The 20,558-nt window shown below is 38.3% G+C and overlaps 1 protein-coding gene across 8 annotated transcripts in view; it reads right to left on the bottom strand.

Moving 5' to 3' along the window:
- The window catches only part of Lama2 (laminin subunit alpha 2), a 573,571-nt gene that overhangs the window by 242,178 nt on the left and 310,835 nt on the right, over nt 1–20,558 (bottom strand). For all 8 annotated transcript variants that reach the window (XM_028877376.1, XM_028877370.2, XM_028877371.2 and 5 more), the window contains exons 13-14: nt 13,328–13,429; nt 11,791–12,002 (exon numbers count right to left, since the gene is read on the bottom strand). In XM_028877376.1, the coding sequence (XP_028733209.1) occupies nt 11,791–12,002; nt 13,328–13,429 (314 nt within the window). The remainder of the gene's footprint in view (nt 1–11,790; nt 12,003–13,327; nt 13,430–20,558) is intronic.

Here is a 20,558-nt window from a genome sequence, read left to right as displayed (position 1 = left end):
CAGTACTAGCCTTATACTAGGTATCATACAATAGTCTAGCAGTAATTTATGGCTATGATTTGGATTTAGAGTATCCTATATCATTTCACGTGGAACCTTGAACACTTGATTCCCCCTCAGTGGTGGTGTCATCAGGCATCTAGGAGGTCTTCTGGACATAGGCCTGAGGTGACAGATGCAGAACCACAGAGTTTGTTCTTGATGGTTATCTTTGGTCCCTATTTTGACATCAAGCGCTTTCGTCCTCCTACTCCACTGAGATGCAACAAATTATACAGCATGTAAGATGTCTTCAAAACACTCATGTGTTTGAAGACTTGGGCTCCAGATGGTGTTGCTGTTTTGAAAAGCCATGGAACCTTTGGATATGGGGCTAACTGGCATAGGGCCATCCCGGTAGGCTGTGAGGATTATGGTTCATCTGTGCTTCTGGTAAAGGTCTTTCTGTTGCTCCGTCTATGGAGATGTCATAAGCTGTGTCCTAAGTTGCTGTTTCCATCAACCTCTACCAACACACTTCCTGCCATGATGAACTGCATTCTCTAAACTGTGAGCCACAATACGCTTTTCCTCTCTTCAGTTGTTACAGTCAAGAATGACGTCACAGTGATGAAGAAACTGCTTAATCCATCTTAAATCATCACAGTATAATATAAATATGTATTTAAAACAATATGTCAAGGCAAAAACCAGAAATTATAATTAATGACCATTAAAGGAAGTCAAATTACTCTACTTGAAGACTATATGTGCTTGCTGTACAGTGCTTACTCTATGTACTCTATCCAGAAGTCCCAATGGCTGGAAATGGCATAGAAAATCAGCATTTGAAACTTAGGAGAGTTTTTGTAAACCACCAACAATATTTCTAAGAAAGAAATTAGAAAATCAATTTAATTCTAAAAATACCATGTAATAAATTTAACCAAGGAGCACCAGTGACAGAAATTGAAGTGGGAACAAAAAAACAAAGAAGATACCTAGAATTCACAGCTTGTAACAACCAACATTACTGAAATGACTATAATATTCAAAGCCTTCTACATAAATATTCAATGCAATTTTCATAAAAATATTAGTGACATGCCTTATGGCGCTAAATCCAAAGAGAACAATTCTAAAATTCATAAGGAACATTAGAGTCCTTTAACAGATAAAGCAACTTGCACAAATCTGTTTGCATCATAGTAGCTGATTTCAAAATATTCTGGGGAGCCATAGAAATTCAATGACCAGAACACTGACAAACAAAATAGATACACAAACCAAAGGAATAAGAAAATAGATATAAACACACACACACACACACCTACAGAAAAATGAATTTTTAACAAGGTGCCAAAAAACATACATTGAAGAAATGGCAACACCTTTGACAAACAGTGCTGATAAAACTGTATTATCTATATGCAGATGATTAAATCTGACCTCTAGTTCCTACTCTGTAAAAAGACTACACAAAAACAAACAGCAAGAAAATAAAAATAGCAATGACAAAAAATAATCAAATATATCAAAGTCCTAATGTAAGAAATTATGAAAGTAGTAGAAGAAAATAGAGGTTGGTGTAGGTTACACGACACGACTCTGTCTCAAAAATCAAACAAACAAATCCAACCAAGAAAACAAACAAAAAACAAAAACAAGAAAAGAGGAAGAGAAAATTCAAATTTCAAATTTTTAGAAAATAGACAACTTCCGGGGGGTGGGGGGATTGGGACACCAACCCAGCCACATAACCTTATACCTACAGTCTGTCTTGCCTATAGGATGCCCTGGGTTAAAGGTGGAATAGAGATTGTGGGAGTGGCCAACCAATGACTGGCCCAGCCTGAGACCCATGCCTCAAGACTGAGCCTACACCTGACAGTGCCTGGAGTGCCAGGACCTAGAAGGCAAATGGCTCAGAGACCTAGGATAGAAACAAACATGACTGGAGGGGGGGAAAAGTCAATGTCATGATACCTAATGATATTCTGCCTATACTCACAGATTGGTACCTAGCCCAAAAGTTATCAGGGAGGTATCATCCAGCAATAGATGGAAAGAGATGCAGACCCACAGTGAAACATTAGGCTGATCTTGGGGAATCCTGCTTAAGAGAGGGAGAAAGGGTTGTAGGAGCCCAAGGGGTCAAGGACACCACAAGAAAACCCACAGAAACAACTAACATGGGCTCATAGGAGCTCACAGAGACCGAACTGACAACCAGGGAGCCTGCATAGGCCCTCAGCATATATGGGACAGTTGTGTGGCTTGGTCTTCTCGTGGGACTACTAACGGTGGAAACAGGTGCTGTCTCTGACTCCTTTATTGTCTTCTGGGACCCCACTCCTCATAATGGGTCACCTTGTCCAACCTTAACACAAGGTGAGGTGCTTTGCCTTACTCCAGCTTGATTTGCCATGTTTTGTCAATATCCATGGGAGGCCTGCCCTTTTCTGAATAGAAACTGAGAAGGAGTGGATGAGAGGTGGGGAGGCAGAGGGGAGGTGGGGGAGAGACTGGGAGGAGAGGAGGGAGGGAAAACTGCAGTCAGGATGTAGAATAAGTAAGTAAATAAGTAGGTAAGTAAGTAAGTAGTAAGTAAGTAAATAAATAAATAAATAAATAGAAAAATAGATAAATGATAAGATCATCAAACAAAAATATAAGTGTGACATGTGGAATAGCTCCCTGTAAGTTATTTGTGCAAAGAGGTCCAGAGTCCCCTACAGTATGAGTCCTCCAAACAAGGTCTATTGCTAATGTCCTAGATCACAAAAACCCTGTTGCTTAAGACCCCACACACTTGGGTTGAAGAATACTGAAAAGCCAGAGTGGATCTAAGCTGGAATTATCCTGCTTCTGGCTAGCTTTCACAGCACTGAACCCTGCTACTCAAGTTGTTTGAGGGAAAGAGCCATGAGTAGTTCTACTTAGATGCTGACCCCAAGAGGTAGAGTAATGACTCGCCTGGGAGGAAAGATCCTCCAGAGTGATATGTTGTGATTATTATGGAGGTAATGAGTAACCAAACACATTCTGATTGGATTATGGTCAAAAGGTCATGGCTGGGAGAGTATACATGGTAGGGGTAAAGTTACTACTACTGTTTTGCTAAATGGTCATGGTGTCTCAGTTTGCCTTCTAAGTATTGGTTTATACTCACAGATTAGTGTTTCCCTCAACTCTCATCATTTTGCAGTGGGCATTGGTTAATGCAGAGACTCAAAACTGGTAACAGTGCTGAAAATAAGCAATTGTGGAGTGTCCCTAAATAGGGTATCACTCTCTCCCAGGCTCAGGGAACATTGTGAGAGAGAGGTCATAGGGAATGTACAAGTCAAAGGTTGGAGAGGAATGTTGTGAATCATTTTCCTTGCTATTATAAATAGAGAAGCAATAAACATCAACATGCAAGTAACTCTGGGGGTAGGATGAAGAATATATAGTTATATGGCTGCTAAGAAGTAGTCTAGTTGGATCATATGGTCATTCTCTTTCTAACGTTTTTTAAAAGCTCCACACTGATTTCCACAGTGGCTGCACCAGCTGATACTCCCATCAACTATAAATAAAGGTTCCTCATTCCCAAATTGTCACTCACATTTGCTGTCATTTGTTTTCTTGATAGTAGCCATTCTAGTGGAGTGAGATGGAATCTAAAGCAGTTTTAATGTCTGTTTTCCTGCTGGCTAAGGATATTGAACACATTTTAAACCATCTACTGGCCATTTGTATTTCTTCTTTTGAGAATTGTCTGTTCAGTTCTTTGGCATGCTTATTGGTGGCAAAGGTTTATTCTTTTATTTTTTCTATTTTGCTGTTCATTTTTTCCTTCTTATTATTTGAAAAGAAATTTGGAGTGTGTATTAATTTCTAGATGATCCTTAAAGTAGAAAAAGAAGGTTAATTTCAGTCTGAAATATGTAGATGGATGGAAACTCTCTAGGCACTGAGTGGAACCTTCAAAAGACAAAGCATGATCTTTATCTGCATATATACACAGCCTACACTATTTTTCAGTACTTTCTTTGAACATCTTGGTAGAAGGTCTTAGACTGATGGGCTGTCTTTATAGTGTTTCCATACATAGGTCAATTAAAAATCACAAAGTGGAGTTTTTGCTCACCAGGCAACCTAATACATGAAAGATCCAATTCCATGGGCATCTCATTACTTATCTCTTACTATTTAAGATGACATTCACAAAATAAAATTAGTAGCTTTTTATTAGTTGAGAATCCCATACACACATATAATGCATTTTAACAAATGTACCCCCATTCCCTCCCCTTCAACTCCTCCTCTATTCCCCAATTACTTTCTTCTTCCTAAAGAACAAAACAAACCCAAAACCAAACAAAACATGCATGAGTATAGAAACATCCACCAGAGCAATTATAGTTTATAAGGGGCTCCATCCCTGAAGAAAACTGACTGTCTCTATCTCTATCCATCCATGCATCTATGCATCCATCTGTCTGTCTATCTATCTATCTATCTATCTATCTATCTATCTATCTATCTATCTATCTATCTATCTATCCTCTCTGTCTTTCTCTTTTTCTCTGTGTGTGTCTCTCTCCATCCCTCCCTTCTTCTCTCCATCCCTTCATGAATGGTCAATAATTCTACAGCTAAGGGTAGAACTTCATGAGCTCCTCTCTCATTTCAGAGGGAACACTTTTGTCATTTAGGATATTCACAATACCATACAGCAGTCATTGCTGTAGATCCAAGACATTTTATCAACCCTGAACTACGCCTGTCCCCACTGCCCAGTCAGGATTCCCCTCTTGTTTTGTTCTGCTTTCTCATTACTTGTCTATTTTGAGTAGTTCTTAATGGTAAACTCAGTAATATGTGACTTCAGTGTCGGCTTTCTCTCATTTAGTCTGCTTCTAAGGATCAGCTTCACTGCCGTACGTATCAATACTTTTACTGATATTCTTAAGTAATATTCTACTGTATGCCAAACTGTCTTTTACTCATTTGTTGATGGATATTTGAGATTTTTCTACCATTTGAATGCTATGAGTATTTATAAACATATTTTCAGTACCTTTTTTCCATTTTTCATGGTTATAAACTTTGGAGAATATCTAGGTTGTCAAGTTTTCTTAACACAACAGGCATACAATTAAAGACAGTATTTACTTAGGTTGACACAAACATGGATTATTTCTCAACATAAACCATGCCACATTCCTTACATATGCAGAAGGAGTTTCTCAGTTTTTGTACCACATACTTTTGGTGGATACGTGGATGGATGAATGAATGGATAAATAGATAAATGGATAGACATATTCAAGATTAATTAAAATACATATAAGTTAGTAGGTGAATGGAATACAGTTATAGTAGACATGCTAACTAAAATATCCTGTGACAACAAGTCCAATAAAATCTATCATCCACATATCAGAGAAATAAAATGCAGTAAGAAAAATTGAATTGTGTGTTCAATCTAACATAGAAAACAAATGGGGAAAATTTGTCTGGACTTAAAACCAGAAGCAAGAAGTGTCCTGAATATATCATGGCATCCAGTTGCCTAGAATTAACGTACTATCAAATAATAAGCTTATAATTCTGATCATTAAGAATCAAATAGTTTCACTGCTGATAAATTAGTTGATTACCATATGAAAGAGTCACAGCTTACTAACTAGCAGTTTGATTGATAAAGACAGATATGTTTCAGGACTTTCATTATAAAATGTAAAACTCAAAGAAGGGACTTTGTGGGAGAATGGTTGTTTGAGTACTTTAAGAAACAATTTGAAAATGAAGATAGAAAATAGGAAATATTTTCTGTGAACTGCCAAGTCTCCTTTGTCTTCTGAACAGCAGATGTTCTTCTTAATCTGTGTAACCATTTTGAGCTGTGAGAAATTTCAACACTAGAACATCTTTCCCCATAATATTCCACATTAGTATTCCCTGAGCAATCCCAATGTTCATTAAGTTCTGCTGTTTGTTAAATGGGATTTTAATGCGTTTAACGGTTTTAAGTGTTACCCATGAAGAAGGCGCTGTTTCCTCCCCCTTCAACACGGTCATTTGCTTTCCTTGATACCAGGCTGCATTCATTTAAATACAAAGTATTGGCAGCAACAAAGTACTGAATGCTGAAAAATGAGAAACTCTCCAAGGTTTACCTGATTCTCCTTATTATGACTTGAAAATACAGATAAGATGATGGATGGAGAGAAGATACATGACTACAAGTTACTATGAAAAACACTCGAGTCAAATCACATGCTGTCCTGTTCATTTATTTCTGTTTGATTGCATTTCTCAACAAAGTTGGCTAAGTAATGGTACCCCAAAACCACCAAAACTATCTGAAACAACAAAACTCCTGTGGTCTTAAAACTCAGTTAAATAACCCCTCTTTTTTTCTTCACACATTTTCCTTAAAGTCTTTCATTTCATTCAACTTAAAAAAAAATGTAACTTAAGGATGACCACCATGGAAAGATTTTTTTTTTGCTAGTAAAATATTTTATTCTGTTTTGCATTTGTTGAAACCTAAGGCAGTGAGTGATTCAGCATCTCTTTCTAACTGGGTCTGGATATGTAGGCTTTGGATCCCAGCTCTGAAGTCTGAGAGGCAAGAACAAAGCATGTTCAAGGCCTGCTGGAGCTACAGAAGGAGGCAGAGGCAGCCAGGACAACTCAGCAAGACTATGCTTCAAAATAAGGATGAGGAGAGAGCTGGTCACTGCTGCAAGGCCGAACTAATACAGGTGAGGCCATTTCAGTCATCAGGATAAGTCCCCAGCCTGTGCCCTGTGGAACATAGCTAAGACCCTCTCATTAGAGGTGACCCATCATTTCTACCTCATTGCTAACGAGGCGACAGATGATTTAGTGATCCAGGTGATATCCAAAGGAGTTTCTGGGAAAGAATACCTCCACTTCAAACGTGTGTGTGTGTGTGTGTGTGTGTGTGTGTGTGTGTGTGTGTGTATGTGTAGGGTATGTGTTTGTATGTGATATGTGTGTGATGTGCATGTGTGGTATGTGTGCATGATGTGTATGGTGTATATGTGTGGGGTTTTGTGTGTTAGATGTGAGTGTATATGTTTGTGGTGTGTGCATGTGTGTGTGTGTGTGTGTGTGTATGTTTGTGGTGTATGGTATGTTTTTGTATGTGAGTGGGGGTATGCATTTGTTGTGTGTGTATGGTGTGTGATATGCATGGTGTATGTGTATGTGGAGTGTGGGTATGTGTGTATGTGTGTGTGTGTGGTGTATGTATATGTAGTGTGTATGTATGTGTGTGTGTGTGTGTGTGTGTGTGTGTGTGTGTGTGTGTGTGTTATATGCATGCATGTGAGCATGTGTGAGGCTTAGGGGTCAATGCTGGGTGTCTTCCCCAATTTTTTCCCAGCTCATTTTTTAAAGCATGATTTGTCAAGCACTAAACCTGGAGCTCATCAATTTTGCTAGGCTGGCTGTCCAGAACGCGACAGGTTCTCAGCTGTCTCTACCTCCAGGGAGCTGGGGTTACAGGTGACAGTTGCCCTGTCTGGTATTTTTCCCAGGTGCTGGGGACCTAAACTTAGTCCTCATGCTATGTGTCAAGCAGTTCTCTTACTAAGTAATACCTCTCCTCAGTCCTTCTCCAAACATTTTAATCCATGTCAAGCAGGAGGAATAAATGAGAGAATGTGATGGTACTCCAGGCATTTCTAAAAACATAAAATGCTAAATAAAATTGCACCTCTTTTTCTTAGTCCTCCAAGTGCACAAAGTATTTACTCTTATTGTAGCATCCTTTATGTTATTGTAAATAGATGCATCTTGCCTTCATTCTGGACTATGCTTTCTTTGAATTCAGTGCTCCGCATGGCATCTCAACATAGGCTGGTAAATCAGATGCTATATAGGCATTGTTCCCTCACCTCATCTTCAATCTGGAAATTTAGATATTGTTTCTGCCAGTTTACATGGCAGATAACTGAGATTTAGACAATGCACATGCAAGATGCTCAGTACGTGTTTGTAGACTGAATGAGTCCAATATTTATAATTGAACATTGAGAGATACTTAAAGACCATGGGAAGAAACGCCTGCAGGCTTAAACCCTGGCTCTGCTTCTCACCAACAGCAAGATGAAAAATGAGTTATTTAAATCTTTTTAAGTCCTGGGGTCCTTGTCAACATATTTCTTTAAAATATGGTCACCTGTATGGCTCATTTCAAATATAGACAGAAAGTATGTACTCTTCGACCCCATGTCTCTTATTACCAAAGATGCTTTTGCTCATGTGGTTTTTTCCTAGATAACTTATAGTACAAACTCTGTCAAATTCTATTCAATACAAAACTCCTAAATTCACACGAAAATATCTCAATTTTAAAAGGTTCTATATGAGGGTGAGTTCAAAGGGTATGATATACTTGAATCGAAATTATTTATGAACCTCATCAATATGTATAACTGCTATATGTCAAATAAAAATATTTCTAAGTAGTACTAGAAAGATGGATCAGCAGTTAAGAGCACTGGCTGCCCTTCCAGAGGACCTAAATTTGATTCCTAGTTCCCATAAGACAGCTTACAACTGTTCGTAACTCCAGCTCCAGCTGAACTCTATTCTGGCCTCTAAAAGCACCAGATATGTAAGTGCGCACTGATATACTAACAGGCCAAACATTAGCACAATAAAAATAATCAAGAATTTAAAAATATTTTTAAAGAGTCTGTATTTGTTTGCATATAATGAATGCATATGAAGTCTATCTTGATAAAGTCACAATGACCTTGATTCTGCCTTAGTAGCAACTCCAAATTCTGGTAGCTGATCTAAGTCTGTGAGAGGATTCCCAAGAGTCTACCTTTCTTCAGGATCTAGAAGATCAAAACAACCAGGGTGCTGACCTCCATGTGCTGCCAGAATTCCAGGTTGTTTATCTTCTGGTTGCTGAATAAACTCTAGGAAGTTTCACACTGACAGTCCAATGTTCCTCTTCCCGGGAAGAAGCTCATTACTTTGGTCCATATTACATTGGCTAAACCACTTCATCTCCCCTCAGGAGTCAAGGGAAATGTGATATCCCCAAAGGAGTAGAATTTGGTGAATTTTAACAATGTCTATTGTAGGGCCAAAAGGAAGACAATTTGTTTACATTTTTTTATTTGTGGTGTGTGTGTGTATGTGTGTGTGTGTGTGTACATATGAGTATATGTATGAATGAGTGTACATGTATAGACAGAGGTTGATATTAGATGCTTCCTGGACAGATATCCACTTCATATAGTGAGTCAACGTCTCTCACTTGAATCTCAAGGTCATAAATTTGGCTAATCTAGCTTGTTTTAGGGACCAATCCCATCTCCACTTCTTAAGACAACTCACCATGTCCATCTGGAATTTATGAGGATGCTAGGTATCCAAACTGTGTCCTGGTGGCTACTGTGGCAAGCACTTTACCTACTGTTCCATGCCCTTGTGTTACATTCTTTAAAAAATAATGCATATTATTTTTTTCTCCTCGTTTTACTAAATACGGCCATAAAGAGGGTATCAGTCAGCTATACTTAGTTTTTCAGCATTCTGGATAAGAATGACAGCAAGTATTCTCACAGTTGTGGAAATAGCAGAGTGTAGCACATTCTAGATGTCTCCAAGCTTAAGTGATGTTTAGAGAAAGTATAATCACATGGAATGAGATCGGTCAGATATAAATACTTCATATTTGTGAGCTGATTTTCTGTTAGAAAAGTGTTTCAGCAATTCTCTAATTCTTTTCCCAAAGTGACCTTTTGAAGTGGGCAAGGCAATTGTCTTCCTTATTTCAGAAATGAAGAGACTAAAGTACAAAAAGGTCAAAGCCATATTCATGTTTACAGCCATTAAATAGCTGTGTTGGAAACAGAAGTCAAAATCCTTGACCTACAGCTCAGTTTTCTATCCAATTCCACCTAACCATGCAACTGGGCAAACCCAAGCCCATTTTGCTGAGATAACTACCCTTCAGTGAGTCTAAATATGAAGCGTTGTTGTGATACTTCAATTTCCTTGTACTTGCACACAAAGCGGTATCCAACTCAGAAGCCTACTGTGAAAGACAAGTCGAAATCAATTCAAAAAATGTTTCACAAATAAGACAATCTACTGGTAGATCAGAGATAAATCAAATATCAAAAGCCAACTGATTCGGGATTCATGGTGACTTTCCCTCTCCTAGAATGGGCTGGAGCTTCAATCTGACATTGGCTCCACCTCTTGGGCCACAACACTTCAGTAATAAGGGTGGCAAAGAGCAGTCACCTTCTTGGAGCACTTTTAAGTCAGTTCACATAGTCACACTCCCTGACCACATTCATAAGTTCAGAGAGAACCCCAGAAGGATTTAAATGAGACCAATGACTTTAAGATGGGTAGACGCTGAAATTGTCTGACATAAATCAGGAGGGTGTCTTTGAATTAACTAGCCCGAGAAGCAATGCGACAAAAATAAACAGGCCCTCCAGCTACTTTTTGTCAATTTGGTTGTCGTTCACTTTCAAAGCTGGAGGACTCATTTCTTTATACTGTTTAAACATCATGACAATCTCTATTTACTAAATGGGGGGGGCATAATTAATTCCTAAGTGCTGCATCTCATCTTTATAGCACTTTAACCCAGCTTCTAACAGAATTGCCTATGCAAAAGAGGCATATTGTTTGGCAACGGTTTTGTTTATGAACCTGCAGCTCCCTCCTTTGGGAAATGGTAATGATGATTGTACTTTGCTGAAATATTACAAGTGAAAGACAAACTCGGCAGCACTAGCAAATAATGGGGGTAGAAACTGCAACTGAAAGCCCCGGAGCAGGGGATATTGCTCTGAATCAAGCCATAATAGCTGTCAGTGCAGCAACAAGCTTGATCTTCTAACTTCATCTCATTGAGAACGAAGGTGCAGTAATATCTTGTGTTATTATCTGGATTGTTTTTTTTTTTTTTTTAAGAAAAGGAGGAAAATCATATTCCCATATATCTGAAATAAAGATTTTATGAGACAAAATATCATTGTTTCTAAAATAATAAACATAGGAACTTCTCTCTGTGATCAAACTTGGCTCAAGTCAGGCTTCTCTCTTTATTAGCACAATATATAAATAATAAGAAGGAACTAAATAGCCTTTTAAAACATCCAAGGTAAAGTAGTTCATCATTTTTAACTATCACCCTGGTGAAAGTGGGATGAGATAAATACTATTATAGGCACATTACACTTAAAATCAAGATTCCACAAATGCCAATCACTTGCCAAGATCAACAGAACTAATTTAAGCTCTAAAATCTCCCATTCTTTCCTTTAAACCATGTGTCTACTACAGTGTCACAGTGTTTTATGAAGGGGTGCATGGTAATGTAAATGAATAAGCTTGTATTTCTTATTACAATCTAGATGCTATTAGAAACAAGTTAATTGATTCATAGAAGAAATTATTTTATAAACCACTTTCTGAGTATGAGCAGCCTGGAATCACATATCTCTAGCATTTCACCATCTGAGCTGCCATAAAAGAAACCGTCTTTTTGTTTCTCATTAGGAAGTCACTATCACATGACCTGTCAAAATTGCAGAGGATTCTCCGTGTTAAAAGTCCCATACATTATTCTCAATATTTAAAATTTAAAGGTTGCCTTCTAGATTACCTTCTAGAAACCAGAACTTACGCTTGTCTTTTACTTGAAGACACAAAATTAGACCTTTTAAAATGTACTTTTCTGGCACACTTTTGTTTGCCCCAGATACACATATGAACATTGGGAGATGGAGTTCTAGATCTTACCTGAAGATGGCATCCATCCCCAAGTTGTATGTGGTTTGTATGAGGACTCTGTCCAAATTCGCCAGCACGGTCATAAAATCTTTTCTACTGACTGGTAAGTTTGTTCCGTGTATGGTAAAGGATTCTTCTTTGAGTGGTAACTCCTCAATGTGTTCTTCAGTTGGATCTAAATATACCTCCTTATAGGCTGTGCTGATTCTCAAGTTATTTCCCTAAAGGGAGGCAAAAAAAGAAAATATACATAGATAAAATTGCAAGAAAGTTACAAAATTTATAAAGGTTATTTGAATTTGAATTCTCTATTCCAGATTATCCTCAGGAAGGTTTTAACTTAAGGTTGGCTTTCCCCATCATTTAGCATATTTTGGTGTACAAGAATCAAAGACAAACCAATGTGAAGATCAGCCTTCATCTCATATACTACAAAATCTACCATTATGAGTTTTGCATGAACTTGCTTTCTCCATCAACTAAAATAATAGATATCAGACATACATACATACATATATATATATATACATATATATATATATATATATAGTTACAAATAGTTTAGTTTTCTACGAGCTTGCAAATATCCTGTATTTATGGCAGAGATAAGAATTATAGGACATTAGGCAAGGAAGTTTCATTAATATATAAGTTAAAATATTTCTGACTTCTATATAAGGAAAGATCTGCACAGTGATGTCCAAAGTAGGAAAACATCATCATAAAAATCACTTAGGTTTACTTAGGACATTCAAGTCACCTTTCTTCATTTAACATTTTAACGATACATCATCTCTCAACATTCATGCTTAAGAAAACTCCCTTTATCTTCAAGGAATTCCAAGATACTCACCCTGTTTTGTGTTTATATGAAGTCTAAACCACTACATTGCGTTCTGGAAGAAATTGATTCTGGGGGAGCAATGCTGCCATTCTGTCATTGACCCATAAGCAAGGAAGACTCGGGGCAAGAACAGAGCCTAGAGCTCAATGAGCACCTTCTATTTAAAACCACTAACACACATGCATGTGTGTGCCTATGGGTACATGTATGTGACTACAAGGCGGGTTTTCCACCATGGCAGTGCAAAGAAGTAAGACAGGGCTCTAAGCACAATACTGCACCCAGCATTTAGAATTGCACATGGTCTTCTAGCTCCCAATGGCAGTTTCTCTTCTATATTTTCTTCCCAAAGTAAGATTTTCAAGTCAAGGCTTACCAATGGCTCAACAAGTAAGTTACTTCCCCCCTTTCCCTTTGAAGACATAAACAAAAAATCAAACCATAAAATCTACAATATAATGTATTACTTAAATTAGTATTGACCTAAACACATGGATCATATAACCTTATAAGAGCAGAAATATGATCATGTTTTAACTTTCAGTTTCAAAATGTTTCTAAATGGTCTCCTTTGTCATCAGAACCCATTCTGGATTTTTTTTTACATGTTTCAATGTCAACCAATCAATTAAAACTGTGTGAGTTACCTCAGGTGACATGAAGATATCATATGGTTGCACAGTGACATGCTTATTTTTGTACCTGTAAGATAGTCATCAGTTGAAGGATTTTTTCTGTGTCTTCTTCCTCTTCTTCGAGGTCATATGAGATGGTAAATGTCAATTGTCCTCCTACAGCTGGAAGCTAGAAGAGAAGAGATGCATGATCATTTCAGCATAGGAGATGGTTTATTGAACCATCTTTTATGTACTATTTTAAAACACTTTTATTGTTCTATAGGGCAATATTTGGAAACAGCAGCAATAAGTGGAGTACGGAGTAGAGATGATAGACATTTCTGTAGAAGTAACCTTTATATGAACCTTTGCCCATCAACAGCAAGCTTGAGATAAATATAAATTCATTGTTTACTTCCCCAGTAATGTAGGCTTGATAAAATAGCATAGATTCTATGTAACCAATCACAGATTTCCCTGTCATCTTCTTAGTCCATAATTTGAGTTTTAGAATCCCCCAACAGAAGGATCAGTGTCAAACTGGACAGTTTCTATCCATCCCCATGTTTACTTACTGTGGTTCTGAATACATTCAACAAAGACATTCTTCCATTTGAAAGGCATTTTATATAGACCATGAGCTAAGCTGAGAAACATTATTGGTCAAAGAAAAATAAAGGTTAGCTGCAAAATTTACATGTAAATTCAATCAGAACTACCTGAGACGGTTTACTTTTGCCTATGTAATCAAGTAAGATAGTTTGGATGAACGTTATTACCCCTTTTTCATTAAGCAAATTTCATTTCTTCTAACATATGCTTGATGCTTACATTTTCTGACATTGACATTAACCTTCTAAAATATATTTTTCTACTAGAACACAAGATCATTTTATAGGGCAAGAATCAAAACTTGATCTGTGAGTGACAGAATCAATGCAAATGTTGGAGCCCCTTAAAAATTCTACCCTGGCACTGTAAACAAAGACATTCTTAGAACAAAGCTGATGATTTGTATTCTGCTGTTAGCTTTGTGCTGACATGCAGAGCCCAGCTTCTCTGACCTGGGCTCTCTGGGTGTCCTTTCATGGCAGACCTTGACCAGAAGGCACTTCCTGGGAAGGCAGTGGATGGAGGAGAAAGAACCCTGATCTCTTGGAATTGTCCCACAGGGGCCACACAGAGCTTGCTATGGCTCATTAAACAGGATTTTACATTGCAGCTCAGCATTGGCTTAGAAGAGCTCATTACATGGTGCTCTGGAGGGACTGAAATTCAGAAAACATTTATTCCGCGGCTCCTCTGAGAAATGTGCTACTCTAATGTCTTTTCATATATAAAATAATACATATCTGTCTGAACAATAACACTTGGCATTATTATAAGTAATGGAGGATGAATCTGTATACCAAGGTTTTGGCTCTTTTAGAATGAGCATTGAACTTTTCACATAGCCAGCTTATTCAAATCAGCTAAACATCAGTAAGAGGCTAAAAAGGCTGCAGTTGATTTTTATTAATATCTCAAAGAAAACTGAATTATTTAGTGTTTTCCAAATAAATAAAGATATACAGTAGGGGGTAGACATTAAAGATCCCAATTTAGAACTTAGGCATAGACTGAGGTAATGGGAATTTGTACTTTAGCATGTGAATTTTAGGGTGATGCAACTGAACCCAGAGTTGTATGCTGGGGGATGTCTTTCTGTACATTGTGGATATGTGTGGTTCCCATTAGATAATGAGGCAGGCAGGGAAATCCAAGGAGAGAGATAGGAAAGAGAAAGGAAGTTTAGGGAGACGCCATCTCACCATCCAGGGAGCAGCATGTAATAGCACACAGGTAAAGCCACGGAACACATGGCAACATATAGATTAATAGAAATGGGCTGAGTTTAGTTATAAGAGCTAGCTAGCAAGAAGTATAAACCATAGGCCATGGCCATACAGTTTGTAATTAATACAAGCCTCTGTATATTTACTTAGGTCCGAGCACCTGCAGAATTGCGGGACCGGGCGGGCCCTGGAAAAACTTTTGACTACGTTTGGCTGTCCAATGAGTTGGCTGGACGTTCTACCTAAAACTTGAGAGAACTTAAAAATAAATTCTAAAATTGAGCTAAGAACAGCTTCCTACTTCATGTCTCATACAGGCTGAGATATAGAGATGCCAAGGTACAGAGACACTGGGTATTTGAGCCTGAGCTCAGCATGGCGAACTCCACCACTGGTACACAGATGTGTCTCCAAGTTATGCAGTCCACTACATGTTGGATTTAGCCTTTACTCATAGAGTCAAAAAGGGCTTATGTGCCAGCTGCACACTACGTGGTGGCAGCACGGACCGCGGAGTCGGTGGGATAAGTGTGCCTCTCCTTGGTACCTCTGCCATGTTGGGAAGCTGAGGGGGGTGGAGTCAGCAGCCAGGGCTGTCACATTCATCCTAGCCATGCAGTTTAACAATTTAAAAATCTCTCCTGGTCAGAGAGGGACTATAGAGTCACAATAAGACATTTTCAGAGGGAATAAATCTTTAACGGGTTTACAGTGTGTATAACAATATATAGAGGCTTGGAAGAGAGAATAAAATGAGTATAGATAGTTATATAAAGAAATACATAGTTTAAAAAATAAAGTCTTTAAAGATTCAGCTACCAAGTGGAGAAGGAGTTTCCCATTGGAAGGCAAGACACCATTCTATTCCAGGATGTAGTTCAAGATTAAACCCTACATTTTCCAGACTTTAGTTTCACACCATTAAGACAAGAACATTGCAGACAGCTCTTTCCCATGAGTATTGCTTGAATTCTACCTTCATTGGAAAGAAACAGCTTGCTTGTAAATAACATTGCTTCCATGCAATGTGTGACTCTTTTCTAGCATGAAAACATGGTTGAACAGAGCCAGAGATCTTTCCACTTTGTGGTGGTATTGTGTTCCCCAAAATATTGTGCACCCTAATAAACTTATCTGGGGTCAGAGACAGAACAGCCACAATATTAAACATACAGGATAGGCAGTGGTAGCACACGCCTTTAATCCCAGCACTTGGGAGGCAGAGGTAGGCAGAAATCCATGTGTTCAAGAATACAGCCAAGCATGGTGACTCATGCCTTTAATCCCAGAAAGTGAGCTTTTAATCCCAGGGAGTGATGGTAGAAGGCAGAACGATATATAAGGCGTGAGGACCAGGAACAAGAAGCATTTGGCTGGTTAAGCATTTGGCTGGTAAGCTTTTAGGTTTTTGAGCAGCACAGTTCAGCTGAGAGCCATTTAGATATGAGGACACAGAGGCTTCCAGTCTGAGCAAACAAGATCAGCTGAGAAGTTGGCCAGGTGAGGTTAGCCGTGGCTTGTTCTGTCTCTCTGATCTTCCAGTGTTCACCCAAATAATTGGCCTCAGGTTTGATTTTATTAATAAAAACTTTTAAAATTCATGCTACACCACTCATGTATGGAAAGAACTGAATGTAATCTATAAAACTGACTTTACCAACAAAATATTGGGTATGGGGTTGTGCCTGTGTGTGTTCCACTAAGTTTAAGGAAATATGAATTGAGAGAGTGTGGGATGAGGCACATATTGAGGACACGTCACCTGGAAAGCAAATTCTTCTCTGGAAATAAGCTAGGAATATTTGGATCTCTGATGTCAGATTATCATCAGTGTTATCCCACTAAATGGAGTGTAAAACCTAATATTTGCCTCTGCTTACCAGAGCAAATATTTCAAGTGGAATATAGTAAAATGAAATGAGTAAAAGATTTTGTAATAATGAGCTGGATAAATTAAACATAGCTGTCAGCTTCCATTTAGTACCACATGCAGAACAAAGGCAGAATGATAGGATGAAAAGGTAGATTATTAAATCTACTTTCAAACTAAAAAAAGCAATTATCAGTGTTAAATAATTAACATTGGTATGGATTCTCTTGTACCGGCACAAATTTAAGGTTATTTTTGCTGGACTGTATGTATGTTTCTACTTCTGTTTAAGATATTTTTATATATTGATACAAATTTAAGGTTATTTTTGTCAGACTATCTATATGTTTCTACTATCCTTTAAGATATGTTTGTATATTGTTACAAATTTCAGGTTATTGTCCTTATACTGTAATCTCTTTATAATTTTGCTTAAGGTATTATCTATATAGCTCATACCTATACAGTTTGTTTATTTATGCAATCCAAAGTTGTAGTCCTTAAAAGTAATATAGGATGATAAAGAAATGCAGGTTTATAGTCACCAATAATTATCAAACTTATAGTCATGTTAGTTAGGTTTTCTAAGTATATAGAGATTCATTTCAAATAGATAGGCAATGTTCAAACATTTCAAGATCTACAGAAAATATCATTTAAAATGTTTTAAAAATTTAGACTTTTCTTGACATGAGACATGTCTGCCTTTGGGGGCACCAATCTACTTCTAAAGAGGATGATGGGCACTGAAGACACCCCATAAGGAGTTTGTTTTCTTTGTAGCACAAGCTGGCCTATAGGGCAAGAAACTGCCCTTTTCTCAACTGCTGACAGTAAGTATGCTGTCCAATCTGGACGAGGAGGACACAAAGAAAAGCAACTTCCAAACTTTGGCAAGACAGGGTAGAATAGCCCTTCAAAATTTCCTGCTTCTGAACAAGGTCTGTCAGATATTATAAATCTGTAGGCCAAAGATGGATTCTCCAGCATTGCAGAGGAACCTTGGGTGACTGTCCAGTAAACCAGGTGTTTTTGTCATTTCTTACATTTTTTGGAAGTCGCTTGCTTGCATTTCCTGCTTACTCAGGTAATATTATTTTCCTTCTCAGGTCTTTGATGGAGTTAAAGACCAGACAGTTACAGTTACAGTTCTTTTTTTTTTTTTTTTTTTTTTTTTTTTTTTTTTTTTTTTTTTTGGTTTTTCGAGACAGGGTTTCTCTGTGTAGCTTTGCGCCTTTCCTGGGACTCACTTGGTAGTCCAGGCTGGCCTCGAACTCACAGAGATCCGCCTGGCTCTGCCTCCCGAGTGCTGGGATTAAAGGCATGCGCCACCACCGCCCGGCTCAGTTACAGTTCTTAATCTTAGCTAAAGACATATTAGTTGCAAAACTTTGGATTCTTCAGGAAAGAACAGCTTTTGGAATAAGCTCTATAAATTTGTCAATTTACTTATGGTCTGGCCATTTAGAATTTATTTCTTACTTGATAATTGTTTTTGTTGTATGTAGCTTCATTTTTTTGTTTTGTTTTGTTGTTGCTTTTTTATTTTATATTTAATTTAATTTTACATATCAGCCACAGATTTCCTTGTTCTCCCCCCTCGCCCGCCTTCCCCCCAGCCCATCCCCCATTTCCATCTCCTCCAGGGCAAAGACTCCCCTGAGGATTGAGATCAACCTGGTAGATTCAGTCCAGGCAGGTCCAGTCCCCTCCTCCCCAGGCTGAGCCAAGTGTCCCTGTATAAGCCCCAGGTTTCAAACAGCCAACTCATGCACTGAGTACAGGACCCTGTCCCACTGCCTGGATGCCTCCCAAACAGATCAAGCTAATCAACTGTCTCACTTATCCAGAGGGCCTGATTCAGTTGGGGGCTCCTCAGCTATTGGTTCATAGTGTATGTGTTTCCATTCGTTTGGTTATTTGTCCCTGTGCTTTATCTAACCTTGGTCTCAACAATTCTCACTCATACAAATCCTCCTCTTTCTCGCCAATTGGACTCCTGGAGCTCCACCTGGGGCTGGCGGTGGATCTCTGCATCTGGTTCCCTCAGTCATTGGATGTGGTCTCTAGCACAACAATTAGGGTGTTTGGCCATCCTATCACCAGAGTAGGTCAGTTCGGGCTGTCTCTCCACCATTGCCAGTAGTCTATTGTGGGGGTATCTTTGTGGATTTCTGTGGACCTCTCCAGCACTTTGATTCTTCCTATTCTCATGTGGTCTTCATTTATCATTGTCTTTTATTCCTTGTTTTCCCTCTCTGTTCTTGATCCAGCTGGGATCTCCCACTCCCCTAAGCTCTCTTTCCCTCGACCCTTGCTCTTCATTACCCCAACTCATGTCCATGTTGTTCATGTAGATCTCATCCATTTCTCTGTCGTTGGTCGATTCCTGTGTCTTTCTTGGGGTCCTGTTTTCTAGGTAGCCTCCATGGAGTTGTATCAGTCTAGTCATCTTTGTTTTTCATCTAGTATCCTCCTATGAGTGAGTACATACCATGTTCGTCTTTCTGAGTCTGGGTTACCTCACTCAGGATGATTTTTTCTAGATCCACCCATTTGCCTGCAAACCTCATGATGTCATTTTTTTTCTCTGCTGAGCAGTATTCCATTGTGTATATGTACCACATTTTATTTATCCATTCTTCAGTTGAAGGGCATCTAGGTTGTTTCCAGGTTCTGGCTATTACAAACAATGCTGATATGAACATAGCTGAGCAAGTGCCTTTGTGGTATGATTGAGCATTCTTTGAGTATATGCCCAAGAGTGGTATTTTTGTTTAGGTTATTACATTTTCTTTCTTCTCAACAATACTTGACAATAAATCTTATTGTATATAGTTTTATTTTGTTAGGATTAGAACCATTCCTTCTTAGACAAAAAGGGGCAAATGTTATGGGAATTTTGTCACCTGTCTACTAGCCAATTGAAAAGAGCATTTGGGTCCAAAAGTCAGGGATTTCTTTGGAATTGGACGTGATCCAAATATAAGGTGGGGTCAAGGGATGCACAGCCCTTTTGGAATGAGGAATGAGCAGTCACTGTGACCAGCCAAGCAGCTTTGACCTGGTTCAGATTCCTCCTTTTTTGTGATAATTGTGCATGGATTTTGCTTGTTAATAAATGGTATTTTTACTTCCTTTTCATCATTTCTAGATTCTGAAGACTTAGCAACTAAAATTCTGAAAAGTTATTCCTTCCTCCTATACACATATTTACAGTGCACGTGTTCAATCTATTCACTGTGTTGCAAGGCCCCATTGTGGTCTTTTGTGTTTATGACATAGAAGAAGATGCACTGCTTTTTTCAGGGATTGTGAAGTATTAGAACAAAATAAGGCAGATGGTATTAAGTGATAGAAGATGCAGGAGAATTAAGAACACATTCCCTTTCAGCATATAGAAAATTGGCTAGGAGTTAAGGTTGCCAAAAAGAGATGATGATACATTTGAGGACCATTGGTTTAGAATGCAAGAGACCACATGGTATAGAGTTTCTATAAGAAGCAGGCTGGTTCTACAGCATTCATACCATTATTGCATCAATGGGCATTTCCAGACACAGCTGTATCTCATAGAGTTTTAAGCTAGGTAAGAGTGATGATCACTTTCC

This window comes from Peromyscus leucopus, chromosome 8a (genome assembly GCF_004664715.2).
Source record: "Peromyscus leucopus breed LL Stock chromosome 8a, UCI_PerLeu_2.1, whole genome shotgun sequence".
Lineage (NCBI taxonomy): Eukaryota > Metazoa > Chordata > Mammalia > Rodentia > Cricetidae > Peromyscus > Peromyscus leucopus.
Note: the sequence above shows the minus strand (reverse complement) of the source record. Positions and strands in the feature narration are given on the sequence as shown.